The sequence below is a fragment of the Limanda limanda genome, chromosome 11 (assembly GCF_963576545.1).
Source record: "Limanda limanda chromosome 11, fLimLim1.1, whole genome shotgun sequence".
Classification (NCBI taxonomy): domain Eukaryota; kingdom Metazoa; phylum Chordata; class Actinopteri; order Pleuronectiformes; family Pleuronectidae; genus Limanda; species Limanda limanda.
In genome coordinates, this window is record NC_083646.1 from 24,953,580 (window position 1) to 24,971,702 (window position 18,123).

Sequence of the window (18,123 nt, forward strand, 5' to 3'; positions counted from 1 at the left end):
GTGTCCTCGGCAGCGGCGAGACACGGACTGCGAGCTGAGTGCGAGAAAGAGAGGAGCAGAGGAGTCCTCCCAGCCCGTCAGGATGCACAGAGGGCCAGTGTGGGAGCCCAGTAGCCCCTTTTCCCCTTACCTTGCCACACAGATCCAGAGGGGGTAAAATGGGTTAAAATAAAAAAGGTTGTTTGGGTGATTATACGTTTCTTCTCTCCCTCCTTTCCCACCCTCCCTCCGTCCTCCCTCCCCTCCTAACACCCTCGCCTCCTACACCGGCTGTGCTCTCCCCTCGCCTCTCTCCTCTCCTGGTGAATAGAGTAGCCTCTGTGCATGGGGGGCTCCGGCTCTGCAGCAAAATCAGCCCCCGTCCCCTCAGGTTAAAAGGTACACCTGCAGGCGCATCCGGTAGCAGCTGTATTATAAAGCACACAATCCTTTTCTCTCAATACTCCACCTCAATTATGTTGGTGATATATGACATTTAGTTTGACGTATTAATAGTTATTTAATGATTCCATAGGTAGTGCACCTTAGATATCGAAATGTATGAGTGCAGAATTTCATGTTCAGTTTTACTTGAATCAGACAGACAAAACTATTATTTCGGTTGATCAAAAAAATGAATTCACACTAAATTAATAATTGTACCAGAAGTCAAGGCTCCCTGACAACCCTGATCTCACTGAGTCTTTCTCTCATGTCTCCCACCCCCTGTGTGTGTGTGTGTGTGTGTGTTTGTGTGTGTGTGAGTGTCTGTGGTGTATACCGGATTAAATGGCACACCTCGTCTTAAATGGCACCTTGCCTCGTTTCCTCTCTCCTTTCATCATCAGCAAAATAAAGATTAGGCCTACAGAGAAGATTGTAAAGGCTCGTCGCCTCAGAGGCGCACGGATCTTCATTCCTGCGCCTTTGTGATGATATTGATGATGATGATGGCCAAGTGGACAGTTTGATTTTTGTGTGGCGAGCTAGTTATAAAGAATCAATATTATATCAGGGGGGTAACTTTGGTGATAAAGGACTCCGGCCACTCCGGCTATTCATCATAAGTCTGTAGCAAGCAGATAGGTCAAAAGAAATTATATTGCTCTAAAGAGTGTGTCTCCTTATCTCCCAGTACCAGGGGAGTGGAGGACACGCCGATCGATACAGTAGCTGCCGTATACTCCTTGCAATTATCAATAGCTGATTTTGTCTTCCTGGGGCTGCATCTATTAATACCAGATAATAACAGCCTTTTTGACATAACTTCTAAGGGGATGATAGAGGGAGAGGGAGAAGAAGAGGAAGAGAGAGGAGGGGGTAAAAAGAAAGTTTGCGCACAGGACGACCTTGATGTCAACAGATTTGTCTCTCATATGAGGTGGACACTGGGGAATAGACAAGTCAAACAGACAAGAGGGAGAGGGAGAGGGAGGGAGGGGGAGGGAGGGAGGGAGGGAGGGAGGGAGGGAGGGAGGGAGGGAGGGAGGGAGGGAGGGAGGGAGCTTCCTCCCCCCAGTTGGAAAAAAAGGCTTGGATCCATCAGTAAAAAAATGCGATGTAGAAATAAATTAATCAGTTCCATGCGTTTGGTACAAACATTAAACCATGACATAATTTTTCAGCTTTATTTTTTTTCTCACATAGAGGTATAATATTACAACCAATATGAAAATATATATTTTACGATCTCTCCTGATATTCGTAATAAAAACACAGAGTTATCTTTACGTTGTCCCATAAATCATTTTTATCACTTAAAACTAATATTATATTATTATAATATACGCACGTTCCCCCCTCGTATTATTTACATGGCTCTTGGCCTCGCACAACTTAATCCTCTCAGAACCCCCCCCCCCTTTCCTCCAACCCCCACCATTGTGACCCCATATGCATCTACACATTTTAATGCAAACAACAATGTCGCAAAGTAAAGGGTTAATGTGTTCATTCAGCGCGACAATGAGGTGCCAGCAGTGCGCAACGTCGTTTTCTCCTCTCGCCTCTCTGCGTTTAGTAATAAAACAGTTTCACTAAGTATAAAAATTGCTTTTGGTAAAATGTTTTTGTATCGTCTTAAATAGACCATACTATCTTACCTATTTGTTTCTTAATTTATTATTCACAGTAAATCATCGGAATGTGAATATTAAATACATTTGTGGATGGCACCGTGCGTAAAATGTCCACACATTGGAAATAAAGTTAATGAAAAATGGGAGGTGGTGGTGCAAAGTCTCCGGTGTAACCACAGAATGTCGACTCTCTTAACAAAAATATCAAATATCAAACCTCTGACATTGATATGACAGCGTGTCACTAACTGACTGCGTGGTGAGAGCCGTGAGATATTATATGATGGGAGGTCAAATGTGGGTGCTCGCTGTGGGGTCTGAGGACGAGCCATTGAACAGTAACGTGGTGGTACATCCTAGCGGTGGCTGAAAGCAATGGGCTGAACCTCTGCTTGCGGGTTAAGTCACACACACACACACACACACACACACGGCAGCTCAGTCCCTCTCTCACACACACTCACACACACACGCGGAGCGCCGAGAGACCGACACTGCTGTAGCAGCCTGTCAGAAGATAACTCCAAAACTTATTGGTCTCGCAAGTCGAAGAAAAGCAGGACACCGAGTGAAGCTTCGAGTTGGGGGGGAGAAAACCAGCGGCGTCCGCGTGTTTGGTCCCCGAGTATCCAGAGAAGAAAAGCCACTTTTTTTGGAGCGAGCGCACCGAGGCGAAGGCGCACGACCGGGAGCTAAAACCTGCACGGCGGAGGAGGAGGAGGAGAGGGAAGAGGAGGAGGAGAACTTCATCGTGACAACGAGGCGCTTTTTCTCTTCTACGGGACAGATGAGTGTCTGATCACACTGACAGTCGTGTGGTCGCTGAGAGGAGGACTCTTTGCCAAACGTGGCACCGCTTTCTCGGAAGACGCGCGTCAAAGTTTGGAGAGCGGAGCTGCGCCATTAGAGAAGAGAAAACCCGCCTGGTAACACTTTATTGTTACTGTCAAGAACTTTTCTCCTCGCACACTTTCTGTTTGTGTGCGTGTCCACACGCCGAGTCAAGCTGCGGCTATTTCCACGAAGAGGAAACTTGGAAAGCCCGAAACATCCCAGAGACTGTAAACACCGCTTCTTATTGAGAAGGAGGTGCACACGACAAGAAGAAAAAAAAGTTACCGAGAGAGAGCGTGCGCTGGAGAAGTGAGCCTGGATCTCGAGATAACACAGGAAGACGCTTTCTGAACTCAAGAAGTTGGATGATAAAGGCCAGAGTGATGAAGACTATAGAGACACTCGGTGAAGAAATCCTCCGCGCCTGAGAGTCGGTGCGCTCCGTGACAGGAGAGGGGGGTAACGTGCCCTGTTGGAGACCCCCCCTGTGCGCTGGCCATAACAAGAGATTTGGTGCGTTGTCTTGTTGGGGGGAGGCTGATAGTAAAGAGACGGATAAAGTCTGAGAGAGAAGCGGCTAATTGCTTAGTCCGTCCCTCATTACCATATCCAATGCGCGTCCGCTGGACTCCAGCCAATCCTCCCCACCTTCACACGGTGCCATTAATCGCCAGGCATTATTCACTATCATAATTATTGTACCGACATGCGCAATCCAACGCACAGCAGCGGCACCAGCAGCAGCAGCGCAACCACCACCGGCTAATTTCACTTTTCCCCCTCGTCCACTTCTGCTCGCTCTCTCTCTCTCTCTGCTGTACAAGACTGTTTGCGAACTTTTTTTTTTTTTTATGAGTGTTGATTCATTCGCTCTTCGCTGATGTATCTGCAAAACGCAGAGACATCCGGGAGCGCAAACGCAGCAGCATCAGGAGCATCAGGAGCCTCGCCAGCACCGACGCCAGCAGCAGCAGCAGCAGCAGCATGTCCCGACGCAAGCAAGCCAAGCCGCAGCACCTCAAGTCGGAAGAGGAGCCCGCGCTAGCAGGGGTGATCTCCGAGCACGGTGAGTGGATGCGGGTGTTCTGATCCAGGACAGCTCCCCAGCTCTCCAACACACAACTTCTCCCTCCTCTCACACTGCTGCCGCCTCTCCTCCACTTAGATTTTAAACTCCCTCTTTGAGTTAAGGGCTTTGGAATTCATTGGGACTGCTGCTCCCATGAATACATAGATGCGATAATTTGCAATGAATCTATTGTGATGCGATTTATAAGTTAAAAGTCTCAAGTGGACAAGGCAGTCCTCTGTGGAGAAGTGGGGCTTTTTTATTCCCAGAAATGTGTGAGCTCAGGATGTAACCTGGCGTTTCACACACACACAGCCTGCACCACATCACCGTCTACTACCTGACAGATGACTTTAAAGATTAAAGAAACTAATGCCCATAATAATTTAACACGGTTTACACTATTTCCATGATGTGCTGGAGGCCTTTTTGTAAGAGGCCTGTTTTCAAATAGAATTGATTTAATACTTTAATATGATATGGGAAATATCGGATCTGTGTTCTTTTTAAAATCTTGACTTTGTGTGTTCGTGAACGCGGGATAATACACGCGCGCACACGTGCACACCCTCAAACAAAAAATCTGATGAATTAGAAAATATTTGACTTTCTCTCTGTATTTAAAAAATATTATTTTTAAATGACTATAGTAGCTGATGTATAATTTTTTTTAATTATAGAAATAATTTCAATCAATTTTAATTTCTTATTATTTTTTTTCATTATTAAGCTTTTTATTAGTGGCTTTTTGTCACTCAGCGCCTGTCTGGGAGCAAAAATGCGAATTTCTGTTGCAGGTCGAAGCCTTGTTTTGTTATGGAAATAGTTTCTTTTTTTCGAAACACCCCCCCTCACATAAATTTAGCACACTTGATTTGTTCCCTTTTGCTCACAATGTTGACACGATCGCTTGACAGAGCTCGTCCTCGCCATGTGGAGAAATAAAAGGGCTCATTCATCTTTTATTCTCCACTCTGCTTTTTTGTCCGCGATTAAACGATCATCACAGAGCTGAAGTCAAACCTGAAGCAAGAAGCTGAAATGCTGCACAAATTATAGAACTAACTGTAGGCAAACTGTGTTCCATACGTTTTGGTGCTGACATCACACTGCATGTTGAATTCATTAATTGTACATTTTTGCTTTGATTTTATAAAATGTGGGAAAATCTTGTTTGACAAGTGGAGTTATACGAATTTTATTTAATTGAATTAGACAATAATTTACATTACAAATTAGATTTTTTTAGTTTTTTTCAATTGCTCTCTTTAAATCATGAGAATCATTGTTTCCAACAAATCACCGCCATTGTTTATACCTTCCTTGCCTGGCCCATGTTGACCAACACACACACTCAGTCTCTCTCTCTCACACACACACACACACTCACACACTTTGCAGAGCTTCTTTAGAATAGAAATGCCTGATGTAATCTCCTGGGAGCAGTTCTCTTTGCATGGAGGAAATGTTTGGTGTGAGGTTGGAATCACACGTTTGCAGCACCGTGGATTTTCTGTCATTTGTGGGCAGTTCACTGTCGAACACAAACATCGTCTGTGTGCTCCTCCGTTGAGATAACCTCTCTCAGATTTTGGTCGGAGATACCAAACATCCATCAGGTTGTTCTCCTGTAGGATCTTGAAATGAAATGTTAACTTCCCTTTCCTCTCGTGAAATCTGAGAACGTGGATGATTTTAGTAGAATTTAATTTAAAAATCACAATTACATTTTTTTAAGAGAGAAAGTGCATTGAAGGCTGGCTTAACATTACGTGAAATAAGTGTTGATTTGAAGAAAATCTATCCTGGATTCCTCTATACAAGAAGGTGCATCTTTAGTTTTAGAGTAAAATCATGCCCACACTGACTTTTTGGTGACCTATTGTATCCATGTCATTGTGTGTAAGACTGGAAGTGGCCGTGGAATGTTTTTGCCAACCCTCGCTGGAGCACTATACTGGCTTGCTTGTTTTCAGCACAGACATCGCAGTGAAACAATCCCAAGTCTTTGGCCGTGCACTCTGAGCCCCTACACACTTAAACAAACCTTATAATACCATGTCTCGTCCAAAGCAACCTTGCACGATGAACGACAGATGTCACACTGCTAGTGTATCATCGCAGCATGATCAGATTCTTCGCTGCCCATGTTGCCGTGGTGCAGCTCGTGGCGACACTATCGATCGTTGGCCTTGACGTATCGTTGCATATAATGTCAAAGGAATTCAGAAGTTCCAGGCGTCAGTCGCTGCTTGATTTAGACTTAAAATCTATCGGCTGTGTGCTGGGCAAGAGGTGAGGAGAAAGTCAAGTGTTCGAGTGACGTTCAGATTCGGCTCAAGGACACACAATCTGTCTGTAGCTCAATGCACCAGCATAGCCTTCAACTAGGAAAATATCCACAAGGTATAGTATATCAGGAAGTTTGATATAAACGTCTTCTTGTGTGTTCAGGTTTTTTATTTCTCATTTTTTTCTAGTGTGATCTGACCTCTTTTATCTGTGGCTTTATCCTCGGATGTCCACTGCAGCTCAGTGAGCGGCTCTTTAATGTGCTGCATCCAGGAAAACATGAAAAACTAAAATCAAGTGCCAACAAGCCCTTGTCTGACATGCCATCTCCCCCTCAGGCCTTCCGGACACTTGCCCCCCTGGGGGCAGGGGGGGTTGTGTGCGTGTGTGTCTGTGTGTGTGTTAGGATGAGGAAAGCAGGGGGAGGGTGGGAAGGGGGTGTCTGCTTAGGAGTGCTTTTATAAAGCTTGCTGACTTAACCTTTGTCTAGGCCCGGCCAGCCAGGTCCTGCCGCTTGGTGTCAACCACCTTGTACAGTTGGAACATGTGTGTGCCGGTGACCTTGGCAGCACAGCCAACTCGTGTCCTAGAAAGAGTGAACAACGACAGGCTTTTAATCTCACCTCCGCTTCCTCTGCATCTAGTGTCTTTGACTGTGTGCATGGAGAATGAATAGAGGGGGCGGTAGCATGCATATTGCACATAAACACTCCTGTGCTTGTTCCTACTTGGGGGAATTTACCAAAGGCAAATCTTCCCAGCTAAGGGCCGAGATGTACGCGATCAAATCCTTCCGATAAAAGTAGCCTACATTTTCTTATTTTCTTATTACTGAATTGCAAAAATTTGATTAAACGCCTCAGAAAAGACACGTAGGTCATGCTTTCACTGAACGATTACAAATGTATTTACAGTTTTTATTTATCAGGTTTTCATTCAAAGATACGGCAGAATCTTTATTGAATTTTCAAACTTTCCACTAATTCTACCAGATGTTCCGGCAGGAATAAGGACTGAATGATCATATATTTAAAAAATCCTCACTGACAGTGACAACACGGTTTGTTGCCTACTTCCCCTGCAGTGGGGCTTTGTTTGGCTTTTGTTTTAATCCCCTCTCACCAATGGGTGCAGGCCTGTGGACCACCCACACAGTTGTGCCAGAGAAGACACTCAAATATGACTGCGTCTTAATTACTACTCAGCCCAGAAAACACACATGAACAAGCAAGGTCCTGATAGAGAGGAAGGCCTAGACGGGGACTTATTTAATTTTAGCCCAAACAGCAGACTGTGGGGGATTTAAGAGGAAGCTAAAAAGCCATTAAGTGAAGAGGTAGGTTTGGTCCTTGTTGGGTTTTCCTATGGTTTTGGCTGCGCTTGTTTTGACGACTGTAGCGACGACTTGTTCAGGAAGCAGGACCGTGGAGAAACAGCTAAGATCTGTCCATCTCTGTACAATTGCAGGTGTAAAAAAGTGAAATAATTTTTTTGCAAAATCTTTACAAATTTTGAATCTAACCATGTTCATTTTATGTACAGTGAACCAAAGATTGCCATGTTAAAAAAATAACAGAATTTATTAGTTATCTCTTACGGCCTGCTGAAGACCAGTGTCCACTAAAGCCTAGCGTCTCCTCCTCCTCCCGAGCCCTCCTGTAAATCCGTAGCGAGAGAGCCATCTTGACGAGTGACACAGTTATCTGGACAGCGTGCCGTCACTGAATACTGTATCGCAAATGCTTACACAAACAAATCGTTAATGTTTTGGCTGCTCCACATCTGCAGGCAATGACAAAGGCCTCTCTGTTGGTGCTGATATGACTGTACCATTCTGCAGTGGGGCTGACCAGGCCGATGACACACTCACACACACACACACACACACGCTTGCACACACAGAGCGGGTCTGAGGATACATTGGATCATTCAAGAGAGTATTTTATGTGTCGACAGTCCAGGGAGTGTGGAACAGCACAAACAACGGAAAACCTTTTTTTGTGTTCATTTAAAAATACATGTAAATAATGAAATTGGCAAGAATGTAATGTTTTAACAATGTCACAAAGTTATAGATTGATTTATTTTTTTAAAAAGGGGGGAATTTGCCTAAAGGTTCATCTTCTCTGTCCTTACTGAACCTTTGCTGACGAAAAAAAAATACCAAATCAAAATACAGAAAAGGCGACATAATATATGATTAAAACATCTTCATTATTTAACTTTGGACGATGAATCACCTAAATAATTCCTGGCGATCAGTTTAGTGGAGGTACGATGAAAAAAAACAATGGAAAAAATAACTAATTGGGCCAAGAATTCCAGCATTGCTGAACCCAGCAGGCCTCCTTTTATTGCCACCCCCCCTCCCAACCTGGGCTGGACCTACAGTGATGCATCGCTCTGTGAGGGTCCCAAGCCATCTTCACATGCTTGAGAAGAATGCATGTAAAAGGAGCAGAAGGGGGGCGCGGTTCCAGGAGGGCTGTGAGTGAAGGCTCTTATAGCACCTTGCTTTATGTGAATGACATTTGAAACATCATATATTGACTAAGACGTTTTAAGCCGCAACATGTTAAAATGGGGGATATAATACACTTGAAATGACCATTTTCTAAAATGAGCTAGCAATGACTTGACCTTAACGTATAGTAAATGTTACCAGTGTCATTGTCTGCGTGTGTGTTCATTAAGTGAATCTGGAAATTGTTAAGAATGGGAGAATCAGTAATTGCCTAATGCTTCGCTCAATGCCCGCCTCTGTGGCTTTCACAGAATCGGTGGAAAGCATGAATACCTCATTTGATATAATATGTCAGATTAGCGGTTTCAGTTAGCATGCCAGAGATTGCTGAGCGAGATAGCGGACACACAGATGCAACGTCTACAATCCCCCTATTGAGTGCATGCAGCTTAATATTTGCATCTGAGTAAATGAAGACTCTTAAAAGAATGAAAAACGGATGGGATGTTTTTTTTCTCCTTCTCTAATGCTCTAGGAAAATCAATACAACACACACAAACACGTTTAGCACACACTTACAGTCTTACAATTGTAATAAAATAACCACACAGGAATTGTAACCTCACAATGACAGAAACTAAAGCAATTCCCAGGTCTTATTAATTATGTTAAATCTTTTTAAAGTGTATAGTTTAACATAAGCCTCTATTATATATCTATTAAAAAAATGTTCTTTCTACAATTTTTTTTTTTAACTTACAAAAGGTAATTTAAAAACAAAGAGGTTGGAATGTTATAAAAAATCTTAATTGCTATATTTTCTGTCTGGAAAATATAGATCTTCACATGGATAATTGACCAAGATGTAGGCTTCTGATAACATACACACACACATTAACACACACACACACACACACATATACACACTTTGTAAGTATTATCCATTGTGTGTAATGTATGTGTATATGGGACATTTTTTGGTGTTAATCTCTTTAGAAAGGCCCATAAAGTGTGTATGTTCTTTGTCTGTCTACAAATGTGTGAGAAAACGTGTTGATGTGTGCCGTTGGTGTGTGTGTGTGTGTCTGTGTGTGTGTGTGTGTGCAGGTCAGTGGCATACAAAGGACCCCACTTGTAATTGTATGAATGAATAAAAGAGATTGACAGTAATACCATTCTAATAACTAATCAGCTCAACACAATGCCTACTCATTTGTGTTGACCTTTCAACCCTCAATTATGGAAATGAGTCCTGCTGTCCGCTGCCGGGCTAAGGAGATTTCCAGCCTGCTGTCACATGTCACTGATGTTTTCACTCACTCTCTCCTTCTTACTTGTCGATTTTTGTTGTGCACACAAGCAATTTTTAGTGTCGGTTTAATAAAGAAGCATACAAAATTATTTAAAAAAATTTCTTGCTGGGATTTTTGAGTTTGCACTTGTGTGGTGGGAAAGTAAAGGGAGAGGCGTTATTAATATTGCAAAAATAAATGTGCACATCACAAATTGAAATTGTGCAGGATTTCACATTTTATTTTAATTTAATTGCTTAACCTGTGTTCTCAATTTATCTTGGCAATACATGATTAAGTAAAAAAATATCTTGTTCTGTCAGCCCTGCCCCCAGAGAGGATGAGAACACGGAGCCCGTCCAAAGCCTCTCTGTTGATAATTAATGAATTTACAGACACCAGACCCTGATAGCTCATGCCCCCTTCGGAGGAGTGATGAATTTCTTTACTAATGAGTCACGGTAATTGCCGCAAATGCTTCATGTCTGCTTCACCATGGCTCGCTCCTTTTTAACCTTTGAAATGAGCGCAGACACTGTATGAATCTCATGGTTACTCACTCACACAGCACAGTCAGGCCTTTAACGTGAGGTAAACCTGAAGTGTTTCAAGTAAAGCCTGCACGCCTCCCTGTAGTTAAACTTACATTCAAGTAAATTTCCTCTCAACTTTATTTAGGAATTGTGTGTGTGTGTTTGTGCTTTTTGGCCATGGAATCACATCCATACTGTACAAATGAATTATATATTTTCAGATCTTTTAGTAGCTCTTTTTTAACAGTTACACACTCGCCTCAGAATTATAAACTCAGCTTTGTTTAATGGCAGCTTTATTTTAGTGACAATCATTTCATGAAATAAATCACTTTTATTTGCAGTAAATCCCCATGAAAAGGTGTGAAGATTTGTTTTATAGTGTAAAGTGTATATAAAATAGTTTGATTTGTGGTTGTACGTTCTGTCTTTGAGTGTAAACTGAACAGGAGACTGTAATACAGTCCATGCAGGATGCAGTGGCGGTGATTGAGCACACTTCCTACTCGTAATGAACGACACACACACCCACACAGGGCTCGGACACAAAAAATAAACACACTAGGGAGGCCATTTTTACATGGTTTGGATCAGGTGAAAATTACGTTCCGATCGGCGCTTGTGTCTGCTTGTTTGACTCTTGATGGTTGCATGAGGAAAAGGAAGTGGCTTCTTACGACTGTGATTAAACATGTGTAACTAATCAGAGACTTTGCTGCCATGGCACTAGTATGTAATTTGGGAGAGGCGGAGAGAGAGAGAGAGCAAGGGTAGAGAGAGATGGAGAATAACACTGAACGTCTTTACTGAACATGAATATATTTCATTTTAAAACATTTAAAAAACATTTAAAAGTGGTCAAAACTTTAAATCATTGTTATTAGTTGCACAAAATTTGAATGGTTCAATTGAACTATTCACTTATTCACTCCTTTTCAGCGTGCAGGCCGCTTGCTTAGAGTCAGGGCTAAAGTATTACCTTTGCAATGCTAAATGAAAAGGCTGAGGCGTTTGAAATTCAGGTGGAAATGACTGGTCTTGATAGCAGAGGGGAATCCTAATGGGGCCATCAAAGTCCTGATTTGTACCCAACAGATGAGGCAGCTGTGAATTGTATGAAATATTGGAAATCAATAGGTTCTATGGAATTTCATTAAGCAGCAGTATCCACAATTGATAGGCCCTCATAATTTGATGGATTGCACAAAGAATATTATTAGCTGGCTCTATGGAGAGGGTGCAAATTCACAAAACTGGGTCTGGAGGATTGGTGAACTAGGGCAATTTGTTCAGAGTAAAAAAATAAAAAGATTATTGATTGTGGTTATGTTAAAAGAGCGAGGGAAAAAAATCAAAGGTTAAATCTGTGCAGCAGTGCAGTGCAAAATATGTGTGGATTCCTTATTGATTATTTATTCATTAATTTTCCTTTTTTGCTTCCCTCTCCCTCTTTTCCTATCCACTCTCTTCAACCTCTCCACTCCTGCAGCCCGAGGTGATGTGCTGGAGGATGCCGACAGCGGGAATGAGAGCCGCAGCGGCAGTGAGGAGACCCATGTATGTGAGAAGTGTTGCGCTGAGTTCTTCAAGTGGTCAGACTTCTGTGAACATTTAAAGAGCTGCACCAAGAACCCCCTGGTGCTCATAGTGAATGACAATGAGGACACACCCATCCCCTCCCAGGAGTACCCTACAGAGCCCTCCCCTGTACCCAGCTGCCCTAGTGAGCAGACTGACAGCGAGGACCCCAGGGAGGGCAACCACAGTTCTGCTGGTGAGGGGGATGATGTCCCAGAGACAGCAACCTTAAATGGGGTTAATGTCCTAGAAAAGGAGGATGAGCAGATGGAGCTGGAGCTTTCTCCTGAAAAAATGATGGATACTGAAGAGAGAGATTTGACATCCCCTGAGCCAGATGCCACCCTACCTCAGCTCAACGATGTCGTCCCCTCCACTGTTACAAACTATGCCATGCCAAGCACCAATGTTACCTTGGAGACTCTTCATGGCACCCGGGTTGCAGTGGCCCAATTTTCACAGAGTGTAAGGGCAGCAGCAGGCACTGGGGTCTCCACCATGGCTATCCCCATGATCCTGGACCAGCTGATGGCCCTCCAACAGCAGCAGATACATCAGCTGCAGCTGATAGAGCAAATACGCAGTCAGGTGGCTCTGATGAACAGACAGTCTGCCTCACAGCCTGCTCTCAATCACCATCACAGCAATGCTGCTGGAAACCAGGGGCCTTTGTCCTCCTGTGTCCCCCCTGTTGCTAGTCAACTTCAACTACACAACTTCATCACCCCTCCTGTCCATCAGATGCCTGTTAGGTTGCCAGCCACTCTCAATGGTCAAGGGTCTTCAACCTTGACCTCAGCAATAGATGGGCCTCTCTCTCAGACACCACATAGTGGCAGTCAGCAGTCTAACTCTTCAATCCCCAACACATCCTCAAATAATTCAACATATCCCCAGCCCAGTGGCACTGGTTTGTCATCTCTTATTTCCTCCTGCTCATCCTCCATCGCAATCAACAATATTAGCACTAGCAGTAGTCTAACAGGAGGTGGTGGCATTAGCAGCAGCTCAGCTCTTTCCAGGAACTCCACCAGCCCTCTCTCACTCAACCACAGTAGCCTCATGAGCTCGGCCTCCAATCTACCACTGATGCCTCACAGCTCATCCAGCAGTGTTATCTTCCCCAACCCCCTGGCCAGCATAGCAGCCACAGCCAATGCGCTTGACCCCCTCGCTGCTCTGATGAAGCACCGCAAGGGGAAGCCTCCAAATGTGTCTGTGTTTGACACTAAGCCCAGCTCCGAGGACCCCTTCTTCAAGCATAAGTGTCGGTTCTGCGCCAAGGTGTTTGGCAGTGACAGCGCCCTACAGATCCACCTGCGTTCCCACACTGGAGAGAGGCCCTTCAAGTGCAACATATGTGGCAACCGTTTCTCCACCAAGGGGAATCTGAAAGTCCACTTCCAGAGGCACAAAGAGAAATACCCACATATTCAGATGAACCCCTACCCTGTGCCAGAGTATCTGGACAATGTACCCACAAGCTCAGGCATCCCATATGGCATGTCTTTGCCCCCAGAAAAACCTGTAACCACATGGCTAGACAGCAAACCTGTCCTCTCTACTTGTCCCACCTCAGTCGGACTCCAGTTGCCTCCCACACTGCCGAGTATGATGGGAGGTTTTAGTGAATCCCTGAGCCTCACTCCACTCAACAGGTCTCCTCAGAGGCCATCTCCACCCTCAAGCGAGTGTGCATCTTTGTCCCCTAATATCATCATTGACTCTGGCATGACCACTACTTCACCCTCCCCGAAACCCAGCATAGGGAGTGATGAACCCCCTCTCTTGAAACCTGAAGGTGTTCTCTTGCCCCCAAGCTGCTCCTCCAGGCCAGGAGAGAACACCTCCACCACGACTTCAGTAACTCAAGTGGTTCTTTCTGCTACTGTCACTTCCACAACTTCATCCAACAGTGGCCAGATCACTGAACCAATCAATAGCCCAAACTCTGTTTCAAACTCTGTCTGCCACCCTGTCCTTCCCATGCTTTCAGACCAATTTAAGGCCAAGTTTCCTTTTGGCGGACTCCTAGACTCTATGCAAACCTCCGAGACATCGAAGTTACAGCAGCTTGTTGAAAATATTGACAAGAAGATGACTGACCCAAATCAGTGTGTCATCTGTCATCGTGTTTTGAGTTGCCAGAGTGCACTCAAGATGCACTACCGTATCCACACTGGTGAGAGGCCTTTCAAATGCAAGATTTGTGGGCGTGCATTCACCACCAAAGGAAATCTAAAAACACACTTTGGTGTCCATAGGTCCAAACCCCCACTTCGGGTTCAGCACTCCTGCCCTATATGTCAGAAAAAGTTCACCAATGCTGTCGTGCTGCAGCAGCACATCCGTATGCACATGGGAGGACAAATCCCCAACACCCCGCTTCCTGAAAGCCTCCAGGATATGGAGACTGACCTCTCCTTTGACGAGAAGAGCTTAGATGCGATGAGTAGTTATGACGACGATCTTCTGGATGAAATGGAGCAGGCCATGGAGGATGAAGTTGACTTGAGAGAGGGAGAAATGGACCCATCAAAACCGTATTCACCTGGGATTTCCCCACCACCTTCCATCATCTCCAGCATTGCTGCAATGGAGAACCAGATGAAGATGATCGACTCCACTTCCAATATGAGCCGTTCTTTCGGTCTAAGGCCTACGCAGAACGGCAGCAGCTTTGGAGGAGAGACTGATTGTTTTACTACTGATTCCCTGTCTGCGTTGGGAGATGCTGAAGGTCAAAGCTTGGGGAGCCCTGCTTTGTCAGAGTCCTCTGGCTCAATGCAGCATTTGTCCCCGGCTCACAGCCACTTTGAGAGCCAGCGATCCCCAACTACACTCAACAATAATAACAACAGCAGTGCCATGGCAGTAGAGGAGGGCCAGGAGAACAATACAGCAGGCTTGGCAACAGTGAAGTCCGAAAAATCAGAGACCCCATCTCCTCTTTCTGCTACTGAAGGCACCGGGGCCCTTGACCTGACTGCCACTCAACATGGCAGGCACTTTATCAAGGAGGAGAGCCACTTCAACATGCTGTTTCTAAATAGGGATCGAGGTATGTGTGTTCAAAATCTACTACAACTTAATGCATCGCATCGTTCAATTTCTTCACAGATTTAATGTGGTTGCTAAAATTGCAAAATCTATTCTATTAAATCTTACACATAGATATGGACGAGTGGAAAATGTGATTTAATAATATATACCATATTCATAGGAGAGCGAGCAAATATTGCTGAAAATATTCTTAAACTAAAAATAAACAAACACTTTCCTCAGTTTAATTAATGCAATAGGAGTTTACCCTGCGTATTCTAATATTTATTTCACTTCTCAATTTTCAGGGCTGAGCACTCCTAGTTTAGCCAGCACTGCATCAAACATGGTCAAAATGGAAATGAACGGACACGGGAAGTCAGTGTCTCTGAGTGACAACTCTCACCTACCCATGAGCATCCAGGTTCCAGCTGCAGCACCACACACCACCATGAGCCCCAGCATCAACCCCATGTTGGCTCCGCCGCCTCCACGACGCACTCCTAAGCAGCACAACTGTCACTCCTGTGGGAAGAATTTTTCTTCGGCCAGTGCTCTGCAGATCCATGAGCGCACACACACTGGGGAGAAACCCTTCGCCTGCTCCATTTGTGGAAGGGCTTTCACCACAAAGGGCAACCTGAAGGTATGAGACAGTTTAAAATAACATCCACAAAAATTTTATAGTAATGGGGTCATTGTGGCTAAAGACCTTTGGTTATATGTGTGTCCCCCTGGCACCTCGCCACCACTTGTTATCACTCCTCACTGTTTGTTCTATAAAGCAGAATTTTAACCAACATTCAAGTCAGTAAAGTACACGTATGGTTACCTTACATGAGTTAAATGTATCATGAAATTACAGTCACAAAACGTAATGGTTTTGATATTCTGCACATTTTCTGCGGATGTCCAACCACTTCTAAAGGTGTTCTAAGATATGTATGAATGTATGCCTGTTTGCTTTTACATGCCATTTTTTGATTTTTCCCATCTATTCCCATCCATAAAAATGTTTGTTTGGACGTAGTATTTTCCTTGGATGTGGTATTTCTGACTTGCGATGACACTTTCTTGATGTTTCTTTTTATTTTCTTGCTAATTTTAGGTTCACATGGGAACACACATGTGGAACAACGCTCCAGCTCGAAGGGGTCGGCGACTGTCTGTAGAGAATCCCATGGCCCTGCTGGGCGGGGATGCCATGAAGTTCAGCGAGATGTTCCAGAAGGATCTGGCAGCCCGGGCCATGAATGTTGACCCGGGTTTTTGGAACCAGTACGCAGCCGCCATCACCAATGGGCTGGCCATGAAAAACAATGAGATCTCTGTGATCCAAAATGGGAGCATCACCCAGCTGCCCGTGAGCCTTGGCGGTACAGGCATCACTTCGTTGGGAGCCATGCCTGGAGGAATGGACCGTGTTCACACGGGGGGCAGCCCTTCAATGATAAGAATGGAAAAGGCTGGTCTGGAAGTAGGGGCTAGCCGCCCCTTTGCAAGATTTATGGAGGAAAACAAAGAAATCGGGATCAATTAAAAACCTGTATAATTCCCAGGTAGGCATTTGGCAAAGACAAAGAGTCTGACGGCAAGGACAGAAACTGCTGATCCAGTCTTAACTCATGTGTGTTATATTGTGTACAGATTAAATATTTTTTGTTTGGTTTTGGAAATACAGTATTTAGTATTGATTAGAGGTCTTTGCCTTTCACTCATTGCGTCCTCACTTGATATTTCGCCTATACGAAGAATACTTTGTTTCTCGTTTGAGAATATGTCGTCTTGCAAGATTTGCATGGTACTTATTGGTTTTTATTAGTATGTTTGACTGCTTTTATGAATTTCTTTGAAAACCAGGATCCTGCCTCATTAACAATGGGCAAGCATCTGATATGGACAAAACTGAAAGATCATGGGTTTGTTTAAAGACAGTCTTGCCTTTGCCAGGGACCCTTGTCATGGATAGACTGAAGAAAAGACTCAAGTATAGTGTTTCTGTGCTCGCCTGATGTTTTTTTTCTCATGAACTAGAAAACTTGAAAAAAATAATGTTTGAACTATTTCAATCTTTACATTTAGTCCCCCAGCATTGTCTTATAATATTGTCCTGTGTCTTTAGTATTTATGATATTGACAAAAAAGCGGGTATACAAAAATATATTTAATGGCCCAAGCATTTTATTGATCCATTTCTTTTCTAAACTGCAGGCTTCACTGGTGAATATCTCTTTCAATAAAGACAATATGTCGTCTTGAGTTGATCAACAGAGAAACATGGTAGGTTTTATTTGGATATCTGTTGAGACCATCTGTATCTAGTTACATGGTAAAGAGGCTAGAGATATCCGAAGCTGCTATGAACACAACCCTGCTTTTAACCTTTGTAAAAAGAAAAAAGAAGTGATCCTTTTGAAGAAATATCTATGTATAGAAATACAGACAAATCTAAAACAGGTATGCATATTTTGTATCACATAAAAATAGACATCATGAGTTGAGAGTATTTGTCATGTTTGTGAATGCACTTTTTAAAAACAAGACGTTTTGTCTGTGATTTACCGTTAACCTTTTGACTGAGCTATCTATCACGTGCTGTTTTCATTGTTTTCAGCGTACCACTCCTACAATTTGCAGAGTCGTTTCTCTGTTATTGCATCTGTGCGACTCGTCAGAGTGCAGAGTCATCACTCAATCAAAGCCTTCTTAAATAAAAAAAGAGAACAGGTGTGTGTTTGAATTGTCTCCTTATCAGCACTGTTAGCCTTTCTTTGTCACCCTTTTATTTCCATAAATCCAAATTGAAATACCAGGTTAATACGTGATAATTTTCTTAATTATCATTCATATTTTATTTAAATCTCTTCCAATCTCCTTTTCTAATGTATTTATCTTATTGTTATTTTGAAGCTGAAAAGATTAAAGCATGAGAGGAGATTCAGCACCTTGCTTCAAATTGTCA

At 43.7% G+C, this 18,123-nt stretch overlaps 1 protein-coding gene across 1 annotated transcript; it reads left to right on the forward strand.

The window, feature by feature from the left end:
• The first annotated feature begins 3,875 nt into the window (after positions 1–3,875).
• Positions 3,876–16,701, forward strand: sall3a (spalt-like transcription factor 3a). The gene is made up of 5 exons (XM_061081707.1): positions 3,876–3,957; positions 12,031–13,070; positions 13,146–15,180; positions 15,470–15,807; positions 16,270–16,701. The coding sequence occupies exons 1-5, from the start codon at positions 3,876–3,878 to the stop codon at positions 16,699–16,701; spliced, it is 3,927 nt and encodes a 1,308-aa protein (XP_060937690.1).
• The last annotated feature ends 1,422 nt before the right edge of the window (positions 16,702–18,123 follow it).

What these genes read in the sequence shown, in the direction of transcription:
- sall3a (XM_061081707.1), top strand. Translation starts at nt 3,876, where the DNA reads ATGTCCCGACGCAAGCAAGCCAAGCCGCAGCACCTCAAGTCGGAAGAG. An exon ending in GTTTCTAAATAGGGATCGAG is followed by an intron (nt 15,181 to 15,469) that starts GTATGTGTGTTC and finishes CTCAATTTTCAG; the next exon opens with GGCTGAGCACTCCTAGTTTA. An exon ending in CCACAAAGGGCAACCTGAAG is followed by an intron (nt 15,808 to 16,269) that starts GTATGAGACAGT and finishes TGCTAATTTTAG; the next exon opens with GTTCACATGGGAACACACAT.